The sequence below is a fragment of the Lynx canadensis genome, chromosome X (genome assembly GCF_007474595.2).
Source record: "Lynx canadensis isolate LIC74 chromosome X, mLynCan4.pri.v2, whole genome shotgun sequence".
Lineage (NCBI taxonomy): Eukaryota > Metazoa > Chordata > Mammalia > Carnivora > Felidae > Lynx > Lynx canadensis.
The window spans coordinates 96,010,274-96,036,575 of NC_044321.2; the positions used below are offsets into that span (position 1 = coordinate 96,010,274).

Consider the following 26,302-nt stretch of genomic DNA (forward strand, 5'->3'; position numbering starts at 1 on the left):
GTGCTCCCTGCTGTCATTGCCACAGCTTTTCCAGAAGGAAGAGCTCAGGAAGCAAGCCCCAGGGGGCTGAGCAGCTACTGAGACTACTGTAGATTTCTTTAAAAAAATTTTTTTTAATGTTTATTTATTTTTGAGAGAGACAGAGGCAGAATGCGAGTGGGTTAGGGGCAGAGAGAGAGGGAGACACAGAATCCGAATCAGGCTCCAGGCTATGGGCTGTCAGCACAGAGCCCGACGCGGGGCTCAAACTCGCAGACCGTGAGATCGTGACCTGAGCCGAAGTCGGACACGCAACCGACTGAGCCACCCAGGTGGCCCTCTTTAAAAAATTCTTTAAGTTTATTTATTTATTTTGAGAGAGACAGAGAGAACATGAGTGGGAGAGGAGCAGAGAGAGAGGGAGACAGAGAATCCCATGCAGGGCCCTGCACTGTCAATACAGAGTCTGATGCAGGGCTCGAACTCACAAAACCATGAGATCATGACCTGAGCTGAAACCGAGAGCTGGACACTTAGCCGACTGAGCCACCTGGGTGTCCTGAGACTGCTGTAGAGTTTAACTCAACTACACTATGAGCCGTTTTCACTCAACTACACAGATACTAGGGATACTGGGTAAAGACAGTGAACTCCAAACACACAGCTAAAGCCCAGAAAACTAACATGGGGCTCAAGGGCAGCTGGTTTACCCTCCTGGCTTGGCCAGCTTCCTGCTGAGGGAACTCCCAGGCACGGGGGTTGGGGTAGAGCAGACAGGCACCATCCAGGGCTGCCTGGAAACTTGCAGGCAGGGGATGCTGTTCACTTCTGGGGTGATGCTAAACATCTCCTGAGTGGTGGTGGAGCTCTGGCCAAAAGCAGGGTAGGACGGGACAAGAAGTTCATGCAAACTGACCTGGGGGCGTGGCCAAGCACCTTCCCTCCTGCCCCCACTCGCCATTTTCAAATCCCAGTGGCTGCTTTTCCCACGGATGATTTAACATCTCCTAGGGGCGCCTGGGTGGCGCAGTCGGTTAAGCGTCCGACTTCAGCCAGGTCACGATCTCGTGGTCCGTGAGTTCGAGCCCCGCGTCAGGCTCTGGGCTGATGGCTCAGAGCCTGGAGCCTGTTTCCGATTCTGTGTCTCCCTCTCTCTCTGCCCCTCCCCCGTTCATGCTCTGTCTCTCTCTGTCTCTCTCTGTCCCACAAATAAATAAACGTTGAAAAAAAATTTTTTTAACATCTCCTGATCCTGACACCCCAGTGCCTCCTGCCTCCCAGCCCCATCGAGCACCTAAGACTTCCCATCAGTTGCTTCTACAGGGACCTCTTGTTTGTTCACTGTTCTGAAAGTACATTGCCCTGTTGGCTGAGGCTGGAGTTAGGGGGGAAAGGAGCGAGGGTTCTCATGTTCACACGCAGCAGGGTTTATTTTCCGTGTTTGCACAATAGCAGAGACCACTATTATCTTGTGGAAAGGGAGGCTTGATACGCTGGTCACAGCCCTCCCGACCTCCTGGTTCTGCAAAAAGCATTCAGCCGCCAACTGCCCCAGATGAAGACAGACGTGTGTGACGGTTGCCCCTTTGCTGCCTCTGGCTGCTATTGTGCATTGAGACCCCGGAGAAGGAATAAGCCCTGGCAACTGGGAGGTAGGAAAAAGTCACTTCGTGAGGGCTCGGTGACCTTTCAAATCCGAAGGGCTTCCGACTCTGGAGCGAAGAGATGGAAATGGACATTGCTTTATGTTGAGTGCCTACTCTGTGCCAGGCCCCGTTTGCACCCATTACTTCATATCACACTCAGGTTGAGCCTGAGAGGTAGGTTACTCTTACATCCATTTGGAAGAGGGGGAAACTGTTACAAGAAGGCAAAATGACCTTCCCAGATGGTTAAAGGCCATGTTGGGGGCGGGGAAGGAAAGAACTAGGAGACGAGAGAGAAGGAAGAAGACATATTTAGAGGGGCGTGTAAGAAGGTAGGTCTTGAGAGGTAGCTCACACATTCCCAAGCCAAAGGACAGGGCAAGATAGTGCTGAGAGATTTCAACAACAAGAAAGGCTGGCTTTAGGGGCACCCGGCTGGCTCAGAGGAGCACGTGACTCTTAATCTCGAGGTTGTGACTTCGAGCCCCACGTTGGGTGTAGAGATGACTTAAATATAAAATCTTTTAAAAAATTCATTGTTTATAAAAAGAAAGCCTGGCTTTAGCCCACCCAAGCAGTGCTAGGATCCAAAAGGGCCTTTCGTTAAACTAGCCAACGGATATTGCCATACATTAACAAAGCCTCCTTTCTCAAAACTCTCTGGGTGTCAGTGAGGGCTGGCAGATGTCTTAGGACAGGTGCAGTGTAAGCAGAAAGTTTTTCTAAAAGACTCATCCAGCCTTAACCCAAATCTACGAATCAAACACTTTGCTGCAGGCCACTAACTGTAGGAAGTACAGAGGCCCTAGAGTCAGAGACACGTAGGTGGTCGTTAGAGGAAACTTCCAGTAAGTATAACTTGGATTTTTCTCCATTGCCTTTGACAGAGGCCAGTGCTCAAAAACATTTAGGAGTGTCAAGGAAACGCAAATCAAAACCACACTGAGATACCACTTGATTCCCACTAGGATGGTTAGTGGGATACTAGAGTCAAAAAGTCAGATCATAAGAGTCGGCAAGGATGCAGAGAAATTGGAACTCTCCCACATACACTTCTGGTGGGAATGGAAAATGGTGCGGCTCTTTTCGGAAACTGTCCAGTAGGTCCTCAAAAGGGTAAACGTGGTTACCATATAGCCAGGCAATTCCACTCCTAGGTATATACCCAAGGAAAACAAAAACATATGGCCACATGGTACATGCATGTTTAGAGCAGCATTATTAATAAAAGCCACAAGCTGGAAACAACCCAAATGCCCATCGGCCACTGAATGGACAAACAACATGTGGTATATCCATATGGTGGAATATTATTAGGCCATTAAAAGCTATGAAGCACTGATACATGCTACGACATGGGTGAGCCCTGAGGATAGCACACTAAGTGAAAGAAGTCAGGTCTCAAAAGACCATGATATTCTATGATTCCATTAATATGAACGGTTAATTAGCATAGGGAAATCTATCAAGAAAAAAACAAGTAGACTAGTAGCTGCCTAGGGCTGAGGCGACTAGGGGTAAAGGGAGGTGAGAGTCAAGAGCATGGGGCTTCTTTTGGGGGATGATGAAGATCTTCTAAAATTGATGTGGTGGTGGTTTCCACGTAACAGTGAGGATACTGAAAACCACTGAATTGTACACTTTAAGTGGGTGAATTATATGGGATGTGAACTACATGTCAATAAAGCTGTTAAAAAAAAACCACACTAGGAGTGGGAGGAGGAGGGAAAAAGAGGAAGCCATTTTAGCTCATGATGCCATCAAAATCTACTGCAGGCTTCTTGGCCACTAGGCCTCTGTTACCATGGAGACTGCCTCAGAGTGAATACTGCTTGTCAAATGGGGATAATAATGCTTGCCCTACATATCTCACAGGATTGCTGTGGGTCTCCAATGAGACAATAGATGTGAAGGCACATTTAAAAGCTAAATACGCTACACAAAAACAAGGCATTATTGTTATTAAGATGGCTCCTGTTGCATACCAATAGCACGCATGCCATGACTGGCTGCAACCATGCTACACACAGCCACACAACTGGGTGCTTACTCAGAGGGTCATATGCAAAAATGATAAGGATTGCTAAGTTAGGGTGGTGGGCTTGTGGATGTTACAAGTTCCCCATGTATCACTGGCCTTTTTAAGAAGAAAAAGATGAAGAAGATGGCTGTTCTCATCTAAAATCAGAAGGGATGGGTCTGATAGAGGGGCCTACGTTTAAATTCTCGGCCCGGAAAGAAAATCGGGTAAAGACCCTCTCTCTCTCACCCCTTACTCTGCCCTCTGCCCAGAAATCCTCTCCTGAGACATCAATTCGGAGACTGCTTGTGGGGAAGCACCAACCACATGAGTCCCTCCAATCTTGGCAAATGATGGACTGACTCTTACTCCTGAGAGGAGGGTCCAAGAGCAAGTTGGAATTGAAATAATAATGTCACAGATCATCCTTCCCCAGATCCAACCATACCCATGAGGCTCCCTCAACATGACCTGCACTATTAGCCAGTGATTGAAATGGAATAAAGTGCCATTGATCCACAGAAGATTCTGGTAATACAATTTTGCTCCAATTCAGTTGTTTTGGAAAGCAAAACAGTTCCAACTAGTTCACGAGGTGTTTTCATTCTCCCTGCTGATTCAGTAGGAATGAAAGGAGTACTTGTGTTGGTTGTGGGGGCCCAGTAAGTTGCTGTGGCTCGCTTTTGATTTGGGTTTGTGGGCTGGATCAGGGCTATGTTACAGCCTCCCTGGGACCTAGGCACTTTTGCTTTTGTGGGTCCGTCTCCCCGTTAAAAAATATTGAAAATTATATTTTCTTTATTTTTTTTAAAGGTTTATTTTGAGAGAGAGCGCGCTAGTGGGGGAAGGGCAGAGAAAGAGGGAGAGAGAGAATCCCAAGCAGGCCCTGCACTGTCAGCATGGAGCCCGACACAGGGGTCAAGCTCACGAACTGTGAGATCATGACCTGAGCTGAATCAAGAGTCAAATGCTTAACTGACTGAGCCACCCAGGCGCCCCTTCTTTATTTTAATTGTATCTAATGACTGCACTGGTATAAAGACAAATATATTTATATTATATGGGAAAACTTTTTCTTGACCTAAAAGCTTATCATGTTTCTACAGATTTGAAAAGAAATGCTAATATTTTACTGAAACCCTGAAAGTCCTATGGGCCACAGGCATTGTGCCTATTGTGCCTGATGGAGAAGTCAGCCCTAGCAGAATAGTCTGGAACACTATGGAATGGAAAGTACTGAAAGAGGGGCGAGGGCTCTTGTCGACAGCCACACAGGAATGCCCTGAATCCCAGGCTTCCTCAAACAAGAGCACAGGTCCGGGTTTCAGGAGTAAAATGGCCTTTCTCAAGGTGCAGCTTCTCCAGAGGAGGAAGGATTTGGCATCCGCACTCCAGGACTGGGCTCTGAGTGGAGGCTTCTAGCTCTGGGGCCTTCTCTGGAGCCCAATCCTATCACTAAACGCCAACCATGGTTGTAGGGACAGCAAAGTTCAGGTATCTGAGAAAAGGTGACTCTGTCCTCATGGTCTGTTCTTGTGGCTGCTGAAGCCTCCAAGGCTCTCAAGTCATCGGCCCCCCTGCTCTTCCCTGCCTCCTCGCTCCCAACGTCACCTCCGAGTCATTCCCCCGGCCCCAAAGCCCTTCCCTCTGCCTTTCCAAATCTCAGTTACGTGTCAAAGGCTTAGCTCCCACCACCACGGGGAAGCCTATCCTGGCCACTGGAGTCCAGGATAAACCGCTCTGGTACTTAGAGTTTATACCCCCGGCTCAGCCCCTGTTCTCTAGATGACCGTGTGTCCCGTGGTGTCCTCGACTGTCGGCAACCTGAGACACAGATCTTGTTTTCTCCCTCTTCTGTACCCCTCACAGCACTCGGCACACACCTCAGCACACACTCAACTTTGCTGTATCGTACAATGGCTTGAACCCAGGACTGAAAGTACTCACAATGTGTCTCGCAGCAAAGACCCCGTCGACGATGGCACAACAGAAGGCCGCAATCACCCCAAAGCTGATAAAGACGATGGAGGCCACCAGCTGCGAGGGTGAGGGGGAAACAAAAGTGTCTGTTAGCCTTCCACTCTTGCTGCTTCTGGAGACTAGATGGTCCCCAAGAGAATGCTAGCCAATGCAGAACTCTGGCCGGCCACCCCATGAGGGTGCTTTCTTCAATCATCCAGGATGAATGGGAGCCGAGGGAGGCAGGGAAGGGGCCACTGAAGCACGTTCCCCATGTTCAGGGCAAGCTAAGAAACTCATTCAGTGAGTCTGTCAGCACCAAATGAACATCCAGCCTATTGTCCAAGGAGGAACGCGTGTGGCTCTTGCAGGCTCAGACTCAGGAAGATGTCGGACCTTTGACATCATGTGGTCCAACCCCCTATTTTATTTACTGGTGGATTGGAGGCTCAAGGAGGGGAAGTGGTGTGCCCGGGGCCACCATCCGGTCTGGTGCCCACCAACTCCTAGTCCAGTGTTCTTCTCAACCCCTCGCAGTGGGCACTGATGAAGACAAGGATGGTTCTGAGGCCCCACACAACCCTGCATGGCCTTCTGCATTGTTGAAGAAAGAACAGTCAACTTAGTAAGATGTAAATACCAAAGACAAATACCAAAGTAAATACCAAAGACATTTGACAAGGGTTGAAGTCTCTGGAACTCATCAACTAACTCTGCGTAATATACACAAAAAGTTTTCTTTTTTCTTTTTAGTATTTATTTATTTTTTTCTTAAAAATTTTTCAAATGCTTATTTCTTTTTGAGAGAGGGAGAGACAGAGTGCGAGAGGGGGAGGGGCAGGGAGAGAGAGGGAGACACAGAATCCGAAGTGGGCTCCAGGCTCTGGGCCGTCAGCACACAGCCCGACCCAAGGCTAGAATTCACAAATCTGGAGAGCATGACCTGAGCCAAAGTCGGACGCTGAGCTGACTGAGCCACCCAGGCACCCCCCAAAATTTTTTTTTTTTTCAACGTTTATTTATTTTTGGGACAGAGAGAGACAGAGCATGAACGGGGGAGGGGCAGAGAGAGAGGGAGACACAGAATCGGAAACAGGCTCCAGGCTCTGAGCCATCAGCCCAGAGCCTGACGCGGGGCTCGAACCCACGGACCGCGAGATCGTGACCTGGCTGAAGTCGGACGCTTAACCGACTACGCCACCCAGGCGCCCCCCCCCCCAAAATTTTTAAGTAAGAAAATGTTTGCTTGAACCAGACCGCCCTATACTCAACATGTTATATGATGAGTATATATGCATATGTATATGCGTATATATGTATATGAGTGTATATATAAATGTTATATCATGTTATATGATTATGTTAAATGACAAGTTTTCCTAATAATTCGTCTTCCACTACAAGGGTGATACTACAACCCAATGCGGGGGAAGGTGCTTACAGGGGCAGGGGCAGGCGCTGCCTAAGCCTACCGTCTGCCCGTGTTGACCCTCAGAACTAGACGGAATCAGTGTTTTGCTTTCTTCGGGTGTTTGGGGGCAAAGAGGGGGGAAATAGCTTGGCATTAAACTGCTCTCCCGGGCAAAATCAAGTCAAAGTCAAGGCCACCCTAAGGTTCTCCCTCCTCTACAGGCCAGGAGGAAATACTCATCTCCTTCAGGAGTTGTTCAGAAGCCTCTCCCCATAAATCTCACTTCACAGCGCTACAGAGAATTGGTAAATAATGGATGAACGATGTCATGAAATTGGCATTATCAGCTATGCTATGATCAGCTCTACAATTAAAACTCTCCCGTTATTTTGAATAATGTAAGCCCCAAGTGCAAACACAACTGGCAGGGGAGGCGGGGAGTCCAGGTGAAATGGAAGAAGAGAACTATAGGGGCGCCTGGGTGGCGCAGTCGGTTAAGCGTCCGACTTCAGCCAGGTCACGATCTCACGGTCCGTGAGTTCGAGCCCCGCATCAGGCTCTGGGCTGATGGCTCAGAGCCTGGAGCCTGCTTCCGATTCTGTGTCCCCCTCTCTCTCTGCCCCTTCCCCGTTCATGCTCTGTCTCTCTCTGTCCCAAAAAATAAATAAACGTTGAAAAAAAAAATTTTAAAAAGAAGAGAACTATGAGCTCTCCCTTGAGGGCGATTCACATGAGAACATATGGTTAGAGTTCTCTGTCCCTGGAGCTATGACGTTATCTGATTAAACTTGCTGTTAAATAGACCCCATTATCAAAGTCTAGATGCCACAGAGGCTTGTACTGGGGGAGCCTAATCAGTCCACCATCTGACCACTCACCAGGCATCTTGATTTACAAGCCAATAAAACTACAATATGCTTGCAATTCGGTCCATACCAGGAAACCCAACAGCTTGCCCTTGTGGCCCCTGTTAGGACATAAAACTTTCTAAGTTTTACCTCCTGTTACATGTTCCTTCTTCCTTTGAACATTACGACACACTTAGCTTTGAAGTATGAGTCGTGGGAATACTTTAGGTTGGCTTCATAATTTTGTCTTTTGTGTGCCCCAAGTGTGACTTGTCCTCTTGATCTAAGTCTCCTAGATTGTAATACCCTAAAAGGCAGGAGCCCTCTGCAAAAACCTTCCCCAAAGGTTATGCATCTGAGAGGGAGGAGGAGAGCAAAGGGCAAGATCCAGAATATTCTATCTCTTTCACTTAAGGAGACCAACTAGGGCACTGAGGGAGCATCGGGCAAGATGAGAACAAGTCCCATACCACAGGGTCACTTTCGAACAAGTTCCCTGGAGGCTGAGGAGAAAAGGCAAAGGAGCAGTTACTTTTGTGGCCCAATGTGGGCAACCTTAAGAAGTGTGTTATTTAATTCATAAACATATTCAGCTTTTTCAGACAAAGAGTGTAATTCTATAGCGATGCAGACTTACCATCTGCCGTTTGTTCTCGACAAGGTTTGATCCGATGATTCCAAGGAACGATCCAAAGCCGAGCTGCAAAGCAAGATGGCAAACATAGCATGTGGGAAGGTGGCCAGCCTGGCCACACGATCGTTGCAGCTCCTGGATATGATTCAGGACAACGGAAAAGAACTGGGGTATAGATGCTAAAGCCACATGCAATTGTTACACAGATACAAGGTGTTCAATAAAAGTGCCTCCCCCACTATTTGCAAATTTTTTCCTCATAGAAATAAATCATACCTAAAAGCTACGAGTAAAGGTCAACCAGAGCGTTTCGGAGCCTGCCTATCTCAATGTCAATATCCATTACCTAGCGCGTGACTGGTGAGTCAGTAAGAGACATGTAACGGTGAAAAGCACACATTATATTCTGATCTGAATCTTTTTTTTTTTTGAAAAGAGGCCTTCTACTCTGATGCATGGATTACAAAATGAAGATTTGAAATAGCAATTTTCGATGCATCCGGCACACTAATCAAACCCAGGAAGTACTTTAGAAATCAGCAAGCACCTTAACCTAGACTTAAAAAAAAAAAAAACCAACCCTATTTTTTGAAAGCTTGTATTTGTGGCTGACCCACTGCAATTTATGTTAGCACTTATTCACCTCTTCTTCCATCTCTGCTTCATTTATGGACAGAAAGCATTCATTAGAGGGTGAACAGAAATGGCAGCGTAAAACCCTGCGAAACAATTTCCCTGTCTAAGTGGATAGGATGATGGCTCAGTGTAGCGGGTCCCACTTTCCTCTCACTTCTGCCATTAGCGGACTGAGGTGGCCCGTCTAAGCTGAACACGATCACTAACGAAGGCTGCCGATAGGGGTAAAAACGGAAGAAGTAAAGAGTGGTGAGCATGGGCCAATAAATCTTAACACAAGCTCAGCAATGTAGTTGCGAGTCTCTTAACCTCACTAATGGTCCCGGTTTCCATCTGCAGCCTTACCATGGCTAACAGGGGCATCTATTTCAGTCTGAGGCCCCCCCCAAGCCTTACACCTGTGGTTGGAAATCTAATGGCCCGGAGGGCGAGGCAGGAATGTGGTGGGCTGCCTGGGGGGGCTGGGTCGCTGTCTCAGAAACCCAAGGATGAAACGGAATGAAGGGAAGGAATGAATACGAGTTTCCAAGGACTCATTCTTCAGGGCCACTCAGCCAGCAACCCCTCTTGGGAAATAGAAGCCGAAGTGTATGAAGAGTATATCATGTGCCATCCAAGACTCTACTGAGAACATCCTCACTCAACAGGTAAACTACGCCCATCTCCCACCTGTTCTTATTTATTTGTTTGTTTGTTTAGAGAGGGAGAGAGTGGGGGAGAGGCAGAGAGAGAAACTCTCAAGCAGGCTCCTCATGGTCAGCACAGAGCCCGATGCGGGGCTGGATCTCACAAACCACCATGAGATCGTGACCTGAGCCGAAATCAAGAGTGGGACGCTTAACTGACTGAGCCACCCAGGCGCCCCAACACCTGCTCTTAGTTTAAATGTAATTGAAATGTGTTGTTTCATACAGTATACTGATTAAAACCTGGTTCTCACACCAGCCTGGCTTCCTGCCCCAGCTCTCCCACCTTTGTTTGTGGGATCTTGAACAAACCGATTGGCTTCTCTAAACCTCAGTCTCCGAATCTGGAAAATGGGGACTAGAGTGGTGGCTATCCCGTAGGGCTTTTGCAAGCACAAACCAGGATGATACATTGAAAGAACTTAGCACAGTGCTTGGCACACAGTAAGTACTCAGGAAATATTAATTATTGTTCTAGTGATTATTACCATTAAAAACTTTTTCTAATGTTTATTTATGTTTGAGAAAGAGAGAGAGACAGAGCACGAGCCAGGGAGGCAGAGAGAGGGAGACCTGGAATCCCAAGCAGGCTCCAGGCTCTGAGCTATCAGCACAGAGCCCAACACGGGGCTCCATCTCACGAGCTGTGAGATCATGACCTGAGTCGAAGTTGGACGCTTAACTGACTGAGCCACCCAGGCGCCCCTGATTAGTATCATTTTTGAAGACATTTAGTTTCTGAGCAACTCTAACCCAATTTGAGCTGGAAAATCTTATCGTTGCTTGCTGTATTTCATAACACAGCTTCATGTTTTCTCTTATCCACACCTCCAATATATTCCACAGCTTTTATTTTTTAGGAAGAATTCCATGAATAGTTTGTGTTCATGGCACTCTGGACCACTTGTGGAGACTGTGAGAAAATCAGAGGCAGTCTCTTACATGGAAAATAAGTCCTTTGAGCAGCTTATCAGTTTCCACAGATATTCACTTAATGGTCTCCTGGACCCCAAAAGCAGTCTTGACCTTCAGACAGGAAGCAAAAAACCTCGTCATTCCTGGCACTCTCAAATAACTCTGATGGTAGTGGCCAGGAAGAGGTGGGCTGAAGCCTTATGGAATTGACTGGAAAGACAAGGCACTTGGGACCGAAGTCCCAGGTTAGACAGTTACTTTATCCAGTTCCCTTTTTTTCTTTCCATTCCATTCTAATCCACTCCGATTCATTCAACTTTCCAATATTCACTAAGCACTTGTGCCAGATAAACAGGATGTGGTCCCTGCCCTCCAGGGGCTCCTAGTCCAGTGAAGGAGAGACAAACTGTGGGTTAAGGACCGCAGGCAACATATAAACATAGTGCTACAGGAGAAGAGAATCATTCATTTTGTATTATATCCTTGGCTCTGCTATTTGTAAACTGTGTGACCTTGGGCTAGTCCCTTAACCACTCTGTGCTTCAGGTACCTCACTTATAAAATGCAAACCATGATGGTAACTACCACACAGGGCTGCTGTGAGGATTAAATGAGATAAAGTGTGTAGTGTGACTTCTACTAGGTATATACCCAAAGAAAACAAAAACACTAATTCAAAAAGATACATGCAGCCCTCCATTTATTGCAGCATTATTTACAATAGCCAAGATATGGAGGCAATCTAAGTGTCCCCTGATAGACGAAGAGATAAGGGAAGATGTGGTATGTATACGCAGCCATAAAAGGGTGAGATCTTGCCATTTGTGACAACCTGGACGGACCTGGAGGGTGTTATGCTAAGTGAAGTAAGTCAGAGAAAGACAGATACCATATGATTTCATCATATGCAAAATCTGAAAAACAGAACACATGAATAAACACACAAAAAGCAGGGTCAGACCTATAGATACAGAAAACAAACTGGTGGTTCCCAGAGGGAAGGGGGCGGGGGTGTGGAGGATGAGCAAAATAGGTGCAGGGGAGTGAGAGACACAGGCTTCCAGTTATGGAATGAATAAATCATGGGAACAAAATGCACAGCATAGGGAATACAGTCAATAATATTATAATAACGTTGTACGGTGACAGATGGTAGCTATCCTCGTGGTGAGCACAGCACAATGGTTGAATCTCTATGTCATACACCTGAAACTAGCACAGCATTGTGTCAACTATACTCAAATAAAAGAAAACCTTTTTTAACAAAGTACGTGGTGTGGCTTGCATGAGGTAGGGTGCTAAATAAATGTTAAGTCTAAGATTTCACAGAGGAGGAGACATTTTAACATGGGGTCAAAGATAGGTGGAGATCACCAGGCAGGGAACTACTGTCTTTTGAGTCATGCTGGAAGAATTCACTCACCTGGATGACAGGCTGATGAACTCACCAGTGTTGCAAAAACTACCGTACATTTGAAAAGCATTTTAACTTAAAGCAACATGTGCCCTCTATTTTGGTCACAGTAACGCTATGGAGTTGGGTGGAGCTGATACGATTCCCATTTGATAGATAAGAAAATGGTGGCCTAGAGAATTGTATGGACTCATCCCCTCTTATAGCAAGTTACTGACAGGGCCAGGAGTCCACAGGTGCCCTGACCAACAGCTGGTGTTCTTTCAGCCACACTGTGCTGCATTTGTGGTGTGTCAGTAGAATAGTGACTTTCGTCACTTCCCCTCCCTCTCCAGGAAAGAGGTTCCCTGCAAGGATGGAGTGAAAAATCCTATCTGAGGAAGAGCTGGGGGGTTGAAAATAAAAAGGGGAAAATCAACAGAATTTCCTGAAAGTGGGCAGCTACTTCTAATCGACTGTTTACTTTCCTGAGACCCCAGAAAGGTAAGCTCTTTGGCTATCCCTCGAGAACTGCAGGGAATCATGGCAAGTGTAGGCCTTTGGACCTACATCTTGATTCCCCATTACCTGAATAAATAACCAATTTGCTTTGATTTGGCTGCCCTCCACTCGTTGAAGGAAAACACAAATCGTTAGACATCAAAGTCAGATTTAACGGCTCTTTTTGGACTGGGCCGATTCCCATTCACTGCACCGAGGCTCAGAAGGATTAGTCATTCAATACATGTTAATTGGACATTACTCTGTGGCAGGCACCGTGCTATATCTGTGATTTGGAGGCCAGAAGTAGGAGCGGGGGGATATGATACTACAACCAATGAGACTCACCCTCAAGGAGCTATAATTAGGTAAACTGGTCCACAATTCCTTCCCATAATCCTGAAATCCACAAAGCTCTTAAAAACGAAAGGTTGTTTTTTTTCGTAACTAACTTGGTGGCAAAACCTTGAACTGATGTGAGATTATTTTACAATCTTTATCCACTTAGTATAAAAACTCGGTTTATTAGAGGAATATGAAAGTGCTTGATTATGGGGTTTTTCTCAACCCCCCTGGGATGTTAGATAATATAATATATGCACTGTATTATCCTTCTAAAATAAAAAAGAAATCTAGGGGCACCTGGATGGCTCAGTCCATTGAGCATCTGACTTCGGCTCAGGTCATGATCTCACGGTTCATGGGTTCGAGCCCCACACCGGGCTCGCTGCTGTCAGCCTGTCAGTGCAAGGCCCGCTTCGGATCCTCTGTCCCCCTCTCTCTGCCCCTCCCTCACTTGTGCTCTCCATCGCCAAAAAATAAATATTAAAAAAAGAGGGGCGCCTGGGTGGCTCAGTCGGCTGAGCATCCGACTTCAGCTCAGGTCATGATCTCTCAGTCTGTGAGTTCGAGCCCCGCGTAGGGCTCTGTGCTGACGGCTCAGAGCCTGGAGCCTGCTTCGGATTCTGTCTCCCCCCACCCACCCCTCCCCTGCTCACGCTCTGTGTCTCTCTGTCTCTCAATAGTAAATAAACGTTAAATTTTTTTTTAAAAAATATTAAAAAAAAGAAAGAAAGAAATCTAAATTCTCCAACACATCTGGCCCAAGGATTCAGATAAGGGATCGGGGACCTGTAAAAACAAAACTGAGACTATGGCCCTACAGATGCCATAAAGCAGGATGTATTTTCCAGGAACCATGAGTAGGAGAAATCTATGGTAAGGAGTTCAAAGATGGCAGACGCCACCGTGGACCCCCGCGGTTGAAAAATGTCCTGCCTTGTCTTTAAGTTGGGATAGAACAGAGCATTTGGATAAACAGAAAGGAAACGCAGGGAGGACATTCCAGACCGGGGGAACAATGAAAATGACAGCAGCAAGGCAGAAAAATCCAAGTTGCGTTCAGGGCCATGAACTGACAGTTTTGGCAAAAGAGGGGGGAATGGGAGACCAGACCAAAAGGATCTTTGGAGTGCTGTGAATGACAAAACTAAGGAGGGAACAGGGAGCCAATGAAGGTTAGAACTTTACGGCATTACAAGTCTTACTTAGCAAATCCAGATTCAAGACCCATCTTTGAAATGTACCTTAGGGGTAGGAACTTTATTTTAGAATGATTTTATATTTTTGAGACATTTTCAACAAGAGGTGGACAAATTTCTCCCTAATTCACAATAAACTACAAACTTCCACCATCCAGAGCTCAGTATGTTTCCTTAGCATGCTTTAGTCTAAACTTTGTTGGATTTATCAAGAGTCTTTACATGTGAAGCTGAAGCCACATCTGCCTAAAGAAAGTTTCTGGGCCATTATTTTGAATGATCCCTGCTGTCTCAGTTTCCTACTATCCCACGGTAACTCTGATATAATTTTTCCATTAACTCACACACACACACCCCCACCTTGTGAACGGGGCTGAAACTCCTATTTTTTTTCTCCTAAAGAAAACCCAGGCTGGCATGGGTCTTAGCAGTACAACAACTGGGGAGAGGGTACAAGAATGAAAGATTTCCATGCTGATCAGGTGGCCAACCCCATCTTGTGGGTTGCTTGGGAAACACATTTAAAGGCTTCATTCTCCCGGATCGAAGGTTAAAGTGTTGCAGACAAGGAGCGCGCTCTCTCCCCTGCCCTTTTCAGCTTTATACAACAAGTGAGCCTCTTGCCTTTTTTAGGCCTCTGGTGTAGAAAGCTCACTGAACTCTTCTGGAATGGAATGTCTGGAACATTGGTGGATAGTAAAAATCCTAAACCAGTTTGTCTTTCTTCATCGGTTTTAAGTTTTTAAAAAAACCGCGCAGTTCCGCTTGGACAGATTAGCACCTTTAAAGATGCATACATGCATGTGTGTCTTAGGATGCTGGCACCACATTCTAGCTCAGATCAAGTAGCTCATGACCTATTCTAATGCACCTTGCTGTACAAGGGCACCTCGCTTGGCAAAATGAATATGCCCCAGAAAAGTTTCGTGTGAGTTTGAGCTGTACAAATGTAATTATATTTTAAAATGCCCGAGTCTCCATATTTAAGTGAGTCGTATGTATAACAAGCCTTCTTTTAATGTAATAACTGCTCCCTAATTTGTCTGTTTTGAAATTTTGAATTCTCATTTATTGTTAAAGCATTTAACCAGCAGAGCTAACCCCAAAACATCAGAGTTCCAAGTAGCCTGAAATTTTTCACATTGCTATACACTGATCATTTATATTCAGAGTGACCAATTTGCCAGTATGGAATCTTAAAACGCCTGGGTTTATTGCTGAGCGTATTTTATTTATCGGGTTTTAGTCCTCCAAGTGGTTGCCGGTTCATTTGAGTTAGGCTCCCCTGGGGTATTTAGTAAAATGCAGATTCAATTTGTATTACTTTTCCAATCAAAATTAGCTCATCAAAAGGAAATTCAGGTTCCTGGGCCATACAGAACCTACCAAACCAGAATCTGTGGGGGTAGGGACCTGAGGTCTGCATTTCCCACAGCTTCATCTGGTCATTCTTCTGCACACCAAAGTAGGGAAACCACTGGCTTAGAGTTTATACAGTACCTACCTCTCTAATAACCAAACGGGTCAATGAGCGAAAGCATCCCACTCCCGGATAAATCTGGACTGTCAGGCACACGCTGTTTCAGAGGCCTGAGTCGTCACTGAATTTGTTACAACATGATTTGACCTCTAAACCCAAATGGATTTTTCTGCCTTTCAATCTGCAATCTTCCCCATTCACTTTCTATAATTAAAACCCATTTTAGGGGCGCCTGGGTGGCGCAGTCGGTTAAGCGTCCGACTTCAGCCAGGTCACGATCTCGCGGTCCGGGAGTTCGAGCCCCGCGTCGGGCTCTGGGCTGATGGCTCAGAGCCTGGAGCCTGTTTCCGATTCTGTGTCCCCCTCTCTCTCTGCCCCTCGCCCGTTCATGCTCTGTCTCTCTCTGTCCCAAAAATAAAATAAACGTTGAAAAAAAAAAAAAAAAAACAACCCATTTTAAAGAAACAAATCTACAGGAACTCTAAGAGCACATTTTTAAAGGGTAAACCATGGGGCACACTGTCTGTTAGGGATGGTTCTCCTCTTAACATTTCCATATTAGCTTTTAGTGAAACACACACACACACAGGCACGCACCCCTTCAACTTCCCGAGCTTGCTGAACATCAGGTACTCGAATACCAACAACCATGCGCCCTCCTTCCTTTGTTCATGCATTCCAGCCTAGCCACCCACAGGCAGCTATTCTACAGAGCAGGTTCATAGCCACTGTTCTAGAATAGGAGTTCCTACTCTTAAATGACAGGGAAAATACCTTTGCCTCACCCATGGGGAGTCTGACTCTCGGCTTTGAGCATCTGTTCATCCGTGAGAAATATTTTACAAAACGCAGCTACCTGAAGCACACAAAGTCACACAGACCCTATAAATTGCTTTCCCAAGCCACCAAAATGCAATCTTACGTCCCCCTTCCTCCTCGCCCCCCTCGCTTGTGCTTAAAAATAAAACCCAATTCTGCTGACAACTGGTTTTCTTGCCTCACCACAGGAAGTGGACCGGGCGAGTTCTCACATCACACATTTAACAGAGGGCACCAAACGGGTGTCCGTGGGACACCTGCCCTTGGCTGGAGGGAGCCCTGCCTGCCCAAGAGCGAAGGAACTTCCCAGGCAGCCTGTGGGAGGTGGGAGGCACGTCTGGCGCCAGCCGGCTAGGGCTATTGAGGAGGCTGACTGTGGAATCCGTGGCCTAGGCAACCCTCGTCAGGCTTGGTCACTCGCAGCAGCTTGGGCTTGTCAAAGACATCCATCTTTAATCCTTTCCTCTCCCTTGGCTTCTCTCTCCAACCCCACCTCTTCAAAAAAGGAAAAAAGAAACACAACAACAACACAAACACATCTGACCTCTTTGCCGTACTAACTGTACATAAAAGAACCATCCTAAACTTCCAAACTTCCTCCCTGTTCTCTACAATCACTTACAACTGACAAGTTATATAATTGATGGTGAAAATATGACCCTACCTCTAGGGTTAGGCTTTTGGGATCAGCAGCCGTGTGTGTGTCGATCCAAATGAGGCTCATGTTTGTTTTCGTTTCTCTCTCCTCTTCTTTTCCCCAGATTTATTGAAGTATAAATGACAAAAGAAAGTGTATCTATGTCACGTATACGACACGATGATTTGCTATAAAATGAGGCTTTGTATGTCAAGAGTTCAGTGGTTTCCAGAGCGGATCCCACGCACCCCGGTGACGGATACAACAATCCACTGACGAACACTAAGAAACCATTCGAACTCTTATTTCCTATTTATTGTTTATCTAAACTAGTAAGGGAAATTAAGCGGTGCAAATATTCAATGAACAGACTGTCACCGGCGCCCTCCCCCGGTGTGAATGTCAGATAACAAGGTCAGCCCGTCTTGCAGGGAGGAAAAGGCAAGATCCCAGCAGCAACCAGTTGATGGCGGGGCTTTTGACGTGCGCCCGGATTGCGTTATCTAGCTTTAACTAAACTGGTCCCTATCAAATGGACAGGTGGTTTGGAAAGGCTCCTGTTGAGAAACCGCAAATTGAAGATGACCCTAACAATGTAAGTAAGCAGAAGCGAGCCACAAGAAAATGGCACAGTTGACACTTGTCTCGGGATGAGCTTTTTGTCGGCTACGCAGTGGGATCGACATTAAAAAAACAATGACGCCACGCTGTATGGTGACAGACGGCGGCTACGCTTGCGGTGAGCACAGCATAACGTGGAGAGATGTGGACTCACCATGTCGCACACCAGAAAGTAGTGTGATATTGTGTGCCGACTCTACCCCAATTTGAAAATTTCCAAAAATGATGCCCACGGTACCCTAATTGTACCTGATAAGTCAGCCAGAACCGTTCAAAGTGATCTAGCGGGCTACTGGAAATAAGGATTCATAGCCACTACCTTTGATGACCGGCTTCGTGCGAAGTGTATGTCATTCTTTGAAGTTAGCATGAGGATAATAAAAGTTATTTCTTTTGAATCTAATTCTTGAATTTCCATGTCTGTATGTTTTAGCAACATGTATAAAACCTGTAAATGGATAAATATACCTATCTTAGAAGTAAATGTTCCACATGTGTTTCCTGATAGGAATGCAGGCTCACTTTGGAGGTCAGCGCTGACAGTCAGAGTGTCAAGCCGTCGTCAGGTTTCACGTAGGGTCAGGTGACGCCTGTTATACGTGGGAAAGCAGGTGCCCAGAGAGAAAGGGACCTTAGCCTAAAGCTAACCCTGCTGGTTGGTGACACCTCGTAGACCAGAAAACCACGGGCCTAAAGGGCGAGGCGACTTGCTCGGCAGCGCACTGCTAATTAGGGACACAGCTGGGATTCCTCTGACTCGCAGTCCAGTGCTCTTCTTAACGGGCCCAGACTTTCCTCTCTGTACACATACAGAGAAATATACAGGAGGAAACCTGAGCAAACACTGGAAACTCAGACAGTCAAAAACCCTCCGAGTAGAACCCGAAAGACCGCAGCCAGCAAGCCCCTGAGACCTACCTAGGCCTTTTATACTTACAATAACTCCCGGGTAATAACCTCCGACGGTCACATTCTGGGTCCTGGTGGTTGCGGCAAGGCCCACCGTGAGAATCAACACCGACACAATAAGCAGAGTCACGGTGACATAGATGGAGTTTCGTTTCCTTCGATTGAAGGCTCCTGAAAGCACACAGAGAAACTGAAGTGGTTCATTTTGGCCGGAGAAGGGCACGGACTTAAAGGGAAAAATCACTGGGAAGGTCTTCCTTTCCTACCCCAACTGGTAGCTGGGGTTATCTCTGGGGAGGGGAATTATGGGGAAGGGATGGAGCTTCCGGTATTTTGCAATCATCAGGTGCCACGTTTACAAGAAGAAATATATATATATATATATATATATATATATATATATACATATATATATATATGTATATATATATATATATATCCGGTTTGAAAATGAACAGACGGCATCTTAGCAGTTACATTAAAAAAAACCCCACAACAAATTTTGTGCTTTTGCCATTCCATGAAAGATGTGTCGTACCCACTTAGTAGAGTGTTTTTTAAGGCCAAATTACAAGGCCTATGATAAATGGGAAGTGTACGCATGGAGGCATTAAATGAAAATATTTTAAAGCCAAAATGCAACTAAGAAGGGTTATTTTTTATAAGCCGGAGATATGAAATTTCATTTTCAGTGTAAATATCACAACCAAGCCAGTTACTGGGATTCTTTTTTTCACTTATTTCTGACATTTGCCACCTCGCGTATAAACTTTAAAATGGTGTGTTGGCAAGATTTGTCACATAACAAATGTGTGTAATAAAGTGAGTGTTTGGAGGTCATTAGTCCACAAAGATATGTATCGGGGGAGGTAGATGGGGAAGATTATAACTTACACACATTTAGGCCTATGTGAGGGTGACATAAATATTATAAATGACAAGAAACCCGTTCTCCTACTCAGTGCTTATCAGACACGATAGCGCAAACCAATATTTTTTTTTCCCGAAAACAGGCTTATTAAGTCAGATAGAAAAATGGTATCGAGACTCGCTTTTGAATATAATTTTTTGGGAAAGGAATCGAGCACCGCTCCGCGCGCCGCCGTTGTTTCCCCAGCGAGGGGAAGGGACTCCCCACGGGGACCACCGGGGATGAGTTCTCACCTCTGCGTTCCGGGAAACCAAGCGAGTGGGGGAATGGTAGGGGCGTCCAGTTCTCTAGTGAGACGGATGAAGCGGCGGGGAGCCTTACGATGGGGGTCACCCACCCATGTGGCTTGGCTGGCGTTTAGGGGCCCAAAGAGGCCCCCAGAAGCCGCTCCCAGGACCCCACCGTCCCGGGAGGCCTCACTTCGGCCTCAGGGCAGCAGCCGCCTCTGAAGCCGCCCAGACCGCACCACTGGGAGGGAGAGGAGCGGGGACGAAGGACGGGGGAGGGAGGCGAGACAAGCAGCGAGACCCCGAGGCCAGGAGGGCAGAGGGCAGGGCTGCGGCCGGGCCCGCGCAGCCCCCAGCAGATCCGCCCTCCCGGGTGGACGGAGCGCGCCACCCCGGGTTCGCTCCACCGTCCATCTTGTCTTCCCCGGGGCCGTCCCCGCCGAGGGCCCCAAGGGAGGTGGGAGGGGCCGGCGGTCTCCCCTGACGTCAGCCTGGAAAGTGAGCGACGTGACTCATCAGGGTCATTTCTAATGCGATCCCGCTCTAAGACACATTGCGATGTAGAAGGGGCTGGAGCGCTTGTAGGCACCCCGATCTCGCCCTGGGAGGCGAGGCAGGGAGACTTGGGAGATGAAGGCTCCTCTCCAGTGGGGCCCGAGTCCAGCCTCCACGGGGAAGAGCATAAAGGACCACTGGGGACACCTGTGACATCAGGGCCCTTCGTGAGAGAGGGCTATTTGGGATGCAAATGGCGGGCTGACTGGTGGAAACACCGAGAGCAGAGCTGCGGACTGCGGGGGGGGGGGGGGGGGGGGGTGGGGGGTGGGGTGAGGGGGGCAGGATTTATTTTCTGTTCGCCCGGAGGTTAGTTAGCCTCCGTCTGGATCTCGAGGGGTTCCTTTAAATGAGTGTCTAAACCAGGGTCCTTGAGTCTGTTTGTTGATAGATGCTTCCCGGTGAACAGAGGGGCTCTAACATAAACCTACCTACCTCGCCTTCCATTCTGTCTGCCTTCTTGTCGCTCACCCCATCTGAGCCCTCCCCTGCCTCAAATTAGCAAAACGCAGTGAGGAAACATCTGGAGCCGCCAGGGGTATCTTTGTGACGCACGAAAAGTGTCTCAACACCTCACACAGAAAACATATAACTTTAGAGACTAAATTGAGGGAGTGTGTGTATGGTCTTTCTAATTTTTTTGGTATCACTCGCCTGCCCACTCCTTCCCTGCCAAGTGGCTTTAAATCCTATTCACAGCTCTTGGGTCTCCTTTGCAAATATCACTCTAGCTCTTAAAAGCACAGGAGCCAGGTCAGAAAAGTGACTCAGCAAACCACATGGTGTCATTTGAAAATCTATTTTTTTTTTTCTCCTGCTTGAGAACCTGAATTGAAAATCCAGTTGGTTGAGAAACCCAGGCAAAGATCCTACAGATTTCCAGGGGCCTTGCCTCCAAATAGGATTTGTTTTGAAAAGTCCCATGAAAACTCTCTCATCACTAGGTTGAATATCTATTCTCTGTCCCCCCCCCACACCCTCCCCCAAGTCACTCCCTACTTTACACTATAAGGACTATAATTGTGGAAGATGAAATTATTTCTAGTTGTACTTGGGGAGTTGACCATCATAAGGAACTGCGGGGCGAATGCTTTTGAAAAGTGAAGAGTCACCTCTCCATTTATCTTTAGTGTCAATTTGACTTAAAAGTCACATCTGCTTAGAGCAGATGAACGTTCTCTGAACATGTGGTCCAGGCTACTAAAGGTAAACTGTTTCCGTTTAGGAAGGACATATTCCTGGTGGTTGTTTCATCTTAGAAGGAAGCCCTATTCTTATTAGGGTACAGTTTTGGGGCCTGCCCTAGATGTTCCCGCGAACACAGGAACATCTGATTCCGACTTTGTTTAGTTAATCAACATATCAAAAAACTTCGGATACCAGGAGGTACTTAAATAAAGCAGGAGGTACCAGAAAACAGTGCCTACCGTAGTGGTTGATACTTAGAGAGCAGTCAATACTTGTTGAATAAACCAGAGGCAACATATCAGAATGTCTTCCCTTCTAATCAAAAAGGCGTGCGGGGAATTGTGTGAATAAATATAAGCTGTGTTCATAGGATTGATTTTTTAAATTAGGGTATACCTGACGGGTCACCAGAACTAAAAGCCTCTGGTCAACTAATGTCACAAAACCCCAATGTCTCTCACTAGCCCGACGACTTGGCGCCCAGTAGATTTCTGTTTGAACAACGACAACCACCCCTGCAACCAAGAGCAGTGGGAGAGTCTGAAATCCCGTCATGGGCATTGCCTGCCCCCCTTCCGCCCCCAGCAGCTTCCCTGCAGAGCTACTGCGGCCCTCCCTCTCTGCAGTGCCCCACCTCCACCCCAGATTCGTGACGACCAGGATACTCAGCTCTAGAAGCGCCCAATTATTTGCTGCCTCCACCCTTCCAGATACAGCCTGGTTTCCCCCCTGGTCAGATCCCCCACCTGCACTGCGGTCTTTGAATCTGAGTCCCTCCCTTCCCCTAAAACCTGCTCAAAACTAACCTCCTCCAAAAGTTTTCTTACCAAGCTCACTCTATTCTAATCGCTCATTATTTCATGTCCCTGAATTCCTGTATACCTTACTCAATACATATATCAATGGTAAATTGATTACCCTTGTAAATTGGGGGTCTGGCACACAAGTCATATGATAAATCCAGGTCCAAGATGGTGTATATGACAGGAACGAAGATGTGGGTTGCCAGAAGGTGGGATGATTGTCTCTGCTTACTCCTGTTTTACCTGTACGAGCTCTTGATGACCCCCTTGATTACAGGGTGTGTAATCGCTATCGGCGTGCAGCAAGGACAGGGGCCCAGTAGCCTGTCCTATACACCATGTTGTTGACGACTGGCTAATTTGGAGGGCTCATCTTTTGAACCAGTTAGGATTTGCTTACCTGAGTCAGCTTTGCCACACAGGGAGGGTCCCAGGAAGTCCCAGCCTTGCACATCGGTGGAAACAGGTGCCTGCCCACGCAAGAGCCTCAAGGCCGTCAATCTCCCAAACATTTTCTTAAGGGTGCTGATATCCTGCGTCCCCCCCCCCCCGCCCCCACCCCGCCTCTGGCAGTTCTTTGATCAGAGATGTCCCAGGTCACTGGTGAATTACAAATGTGTTATTTGGGAGCGGAGTGCCCGCTGTAGTAGAGGTGCCTTAGCGCCTGGGGGCGGTGTTGCCAAAAGGGAGAAGGGGGTTTGCTGGAAGGGGATGCAGGGGCGCCGGAGTCAAATTACCATCTTCATATTGCCAAGCGCCTGCTCCGCTCCAAGCCTTGTACTAACCGCTCATCCCCAGGCAGCCAGCAAACGTAGATGCAGGCACCTTGGTGCAGTGTGTGTCTTAAATTTTACTGTTTGGGCTGCAGTTGTGTCTTGCCTGCAGAGGGAATCCCCTCAGAAATGCTGCCCCTTGGGGGCTGAAACACAACCCCCCCACTTCCACCCCCCCCCACCCCCCATGCAAGGGAAGGTGGCGTTGCCAGAGCTGAGTTAAGTGGGAGTAGCTCCTAAATAGCCTAGACGCTGATTCAGGCCTGGGTTGTGCGGGACCCGAGCCAGGGAACTCCGGGGAGGCTCCCCTGTCCAAACTGGAAATCCAGGGTTACCACTCGACTCAGGAATTTGCTAGTGCCCTGGGTCTGCAGACTTTACAAAGCGGGATGCGTGGAGCAGGCTCGCGCGTCTATGAGGCATCTAGGATTCTTTTGCCCGCAGTGTAGAGTCTGGGCTGGGAGAAGCCCACTCAGCTTCTTGTTGCGCAGACCTTTCGGGAAACGCCAAGATTGGCTGAGGGCCCCCGGGAGCCCAAGAAAGAACTCTCTTCATCTTGTTTCCCAGCCCACAGAGCCATGTGCCAAGTAGCAACGTTTTAAGCCCCGGGCCCCTAACCTGCCCACTCCCCCACTGGCAGACGGCCAGACGCGGGGGCGGGCTTTGCAGGTGGTTGTGGCCCACTGCGGGAATGGGCGCTGCGGGCCCTCGCACTCTTCCACCCGGCCCTCCCTGGCGCAACAGTCTGGCGTCGGGGAGCCAGGGGCTGCGCTGGCGCCACAGCTGGCCAAGGTGAGGAGTGCATTCTGTGTGCCTGTGTGCGCGTGCGTGTGTGTGTGTGTGTGTGCGTGTGCGTGTGCGTGTGTGTGTGTGTGTCGTGTTAGAAAGACAGCTGGGGGGAGTCTGGTACTGCTGGGTTCTGGATTCGGACCCAAGTCCTTGGCCTCATTTGGACCACGTTGCAAATGACTACACCCTTAAAAATAAAAAAGAGCAAATTCTCATACTGCATATGCAAAACCATTGAAAATACTAATCTTCTCACCATCTAGGAGATGACACTTTCTGGGGTCCCTCCGGTGAACGAATTCTGTGGAGACCGGGCCTTCTGCAGGCAGTAAGGAGCTCACACAGGGGGTTCAACCCTCTCCCCGCCCCCTCCTTTTGAGATGTTCCCGCAAATTCATCGGAGAAGACCTGAGCAGATTGGATGGCAGGAATTCGGGACGGAGGAAATTTGCAGAATGTAAAGTATGTTGGCAAGAGATAATTCGATTATGTTAAAGTGTACCCGAGGCGAATTTTAAGATTAGGTGGGATCATGGTTTGACAATCTCCTCCCGTTCTCCTGGGCTCCAAATTAATTTCTCCGCCCAGTGAAATCATAGGGCTTGGGAAGGTGCCTAACAGCTGAGGGGGACTGGGTTTGTGTTTTGTTTGTAACTACCAAAAAGCAGCTTCGAGGGGCAGCCAAGTTGGTGCCTGATTTGATCAGCTGTCCCCCAGGTTTGATGAGGAAAAGTGTTGAACCAAATCAGGCTAGTGGGTCTCCCCCCCCCCCTCCACTCCACCCCGAGAGGGAAAGCGCTACTTCAGAAGATGCGCGGGCTCGCGCTCGCTCTTTCTTTCTCGCGCTCTCACTCGTCTCTCCCCCCCCCCCCAACCTCTTTTTTCACACTCACGCACATTCCGTGCATTTGGAGCAGAACAGGAATCAAATTCAAGGAATGTTGATCCTGCCGCTGCAGACTGCAGGGCTGGGCTGTCTTGAGTGATTCCTTAGGAATTCCCCTCCCGCGAACCCCCCTCCCCCCCCCCCGCCCATCCCCCAGGGTTGCGCAAACCCCCCCACCAGCGAGGTGCAAGTCTGCCCCCACCAACACCACTGCAGCTCTGAATTTCTGGGCAGCTTCGACAGAGTTGGGAGGGGGCGAGGACTCTGCTTCTCCTAATTGTCGTTAGTCGTGAGCTCTTAGAAGTGACGGGGACTTTGCAAAGAGGGAGCGTCGAATGGAAAGCGAGGGCGCAGGTTGCAGGGAAGTGTTTGGATCTCCAGACAGCTGGAATTTACCACCAGCTGCAAGTCTGTCGGCGCCCGCACACAAACACGCACACACCCGCACTCCGGGGCAGGGATACTCCGACGCAAGCTTGGCGCTCCAGTCTCCGCGCGTCGCCCCCGCCCCCGCCGGGCCGCTCCCCTGGGGCTCTGGTCGGCGACCCAGACGCAGGGGAGCTCGGACCCCCTACCTGGCCCCGCTTCCCGCTCCCCGGCTCTCGGGAGCGGCCGGGGCGCTTGTGGTCCAGAGGGCAGCGCACTCACCCCAAGCTGCCGCCGCCCCTAGGAAGGGCGGCTGGACTTACCCATGGAATCGGGCAGGGACATGTCGCTGGACCGCTGCTGAGTCAGGGACTGATGCATGGTGAAAGCTGCCCTGTGGCCCCGGCCCCCGAAGCTGCTTCACGCGCCCCCGGCTCAGGGCGCCCCGCAGAGCATCCTACTCCGCGGCTGCCGCTCCCCGTCCCTCCAGAGAGCAGAGAGAGACTGCCTCTGGTTGCGAGCTGCAGCCCAAGTGCCGCCTCCCCCTCCCTTCCCCTCTTCTCCCTCCCTCCTCTTCTGCCTCCCTCTGCTCCGGGAGGCAGCAGCATTGGCGGTCCGAGCGGCGGCGTGCGCTTGCGCAAGACCCCCCCACCCCTCCCCCTCGGCCCCCCCATCCTAGTTATCCACCTCCCAGCCTCCCAAGCCAGACAGGGAGCCGTTTTAGCCCCTTGGGGCCAGGGCTGCGCAGAGAAAGAGGGGGAGGCTACAGCCTGGGGCCAACCGGCCTTCTCTGTAGTTTGGAGAGAGGGTCTTGGGCAAGCATCCTGTTCTAGGATTTATAACTGTGGAGGGGGCAGAGTCAGAGGTTCAGGGCTGATGAATACACACACACACACACACACACACACACACACACACATTCACGCGCGCGCGCGCGCACGCACACACACACACACACACACATTTGTGCAGGTTTGGTCTTAGTGCTTCCAGAATGACATAATGGAGCTGGAGATGATCCAGAGAAGGGCCACTCTACAATCAAGGGGATGGGGGAGGGTAGAGGGGGCTGCCATATGAAGATAGATTAAACAAACGCAGACTCTTTAGTCTAGAAAGATGAAGGCTGGGAAGGGATGTGACCAGCGT

The 26,302-nt window shown here is 48.5% G+C and overlaps 1 protein-coding gene across 2 annotated transcripts in view; it reads right to left on the reverse strand.

Moving 5' to 3' along the window:
• Positions 1–25,668, reverse strand: part of TMEM255A (transmembrane protein 255A) — a 57,110-nt gene extending 31,442 nt beyond the window's left edge. For both annotated transcript variants that reach the window (XM_030305155.1, XM_030305154.1), the window contains exons 1-4: positions 25,477–25,668; positions 18,664–18,806; positions 8,501–8,563; positions 5,593–5,682 (exon numbers count right to left, since the gene is read on the reverse strand). In XM_030305155.1, coding sequence (XP_030161015.1) covers positions 5,593–5,682; positions 8,501–8,563; positions 18,664–18,806; positions 25,477–25,534 — 354 coding nt within the window. In that variant the 5' untranslated portion in view covers positions 25,535–25,668. The remainder of the gene's footprint in view (positions 1–5,592; positions 5,683–8,500; positions 8,564–18,663; positions 18,807–25,476) is intronic.
• Positions 25,669–26,302: the final 634 nt, after the last annotated feature.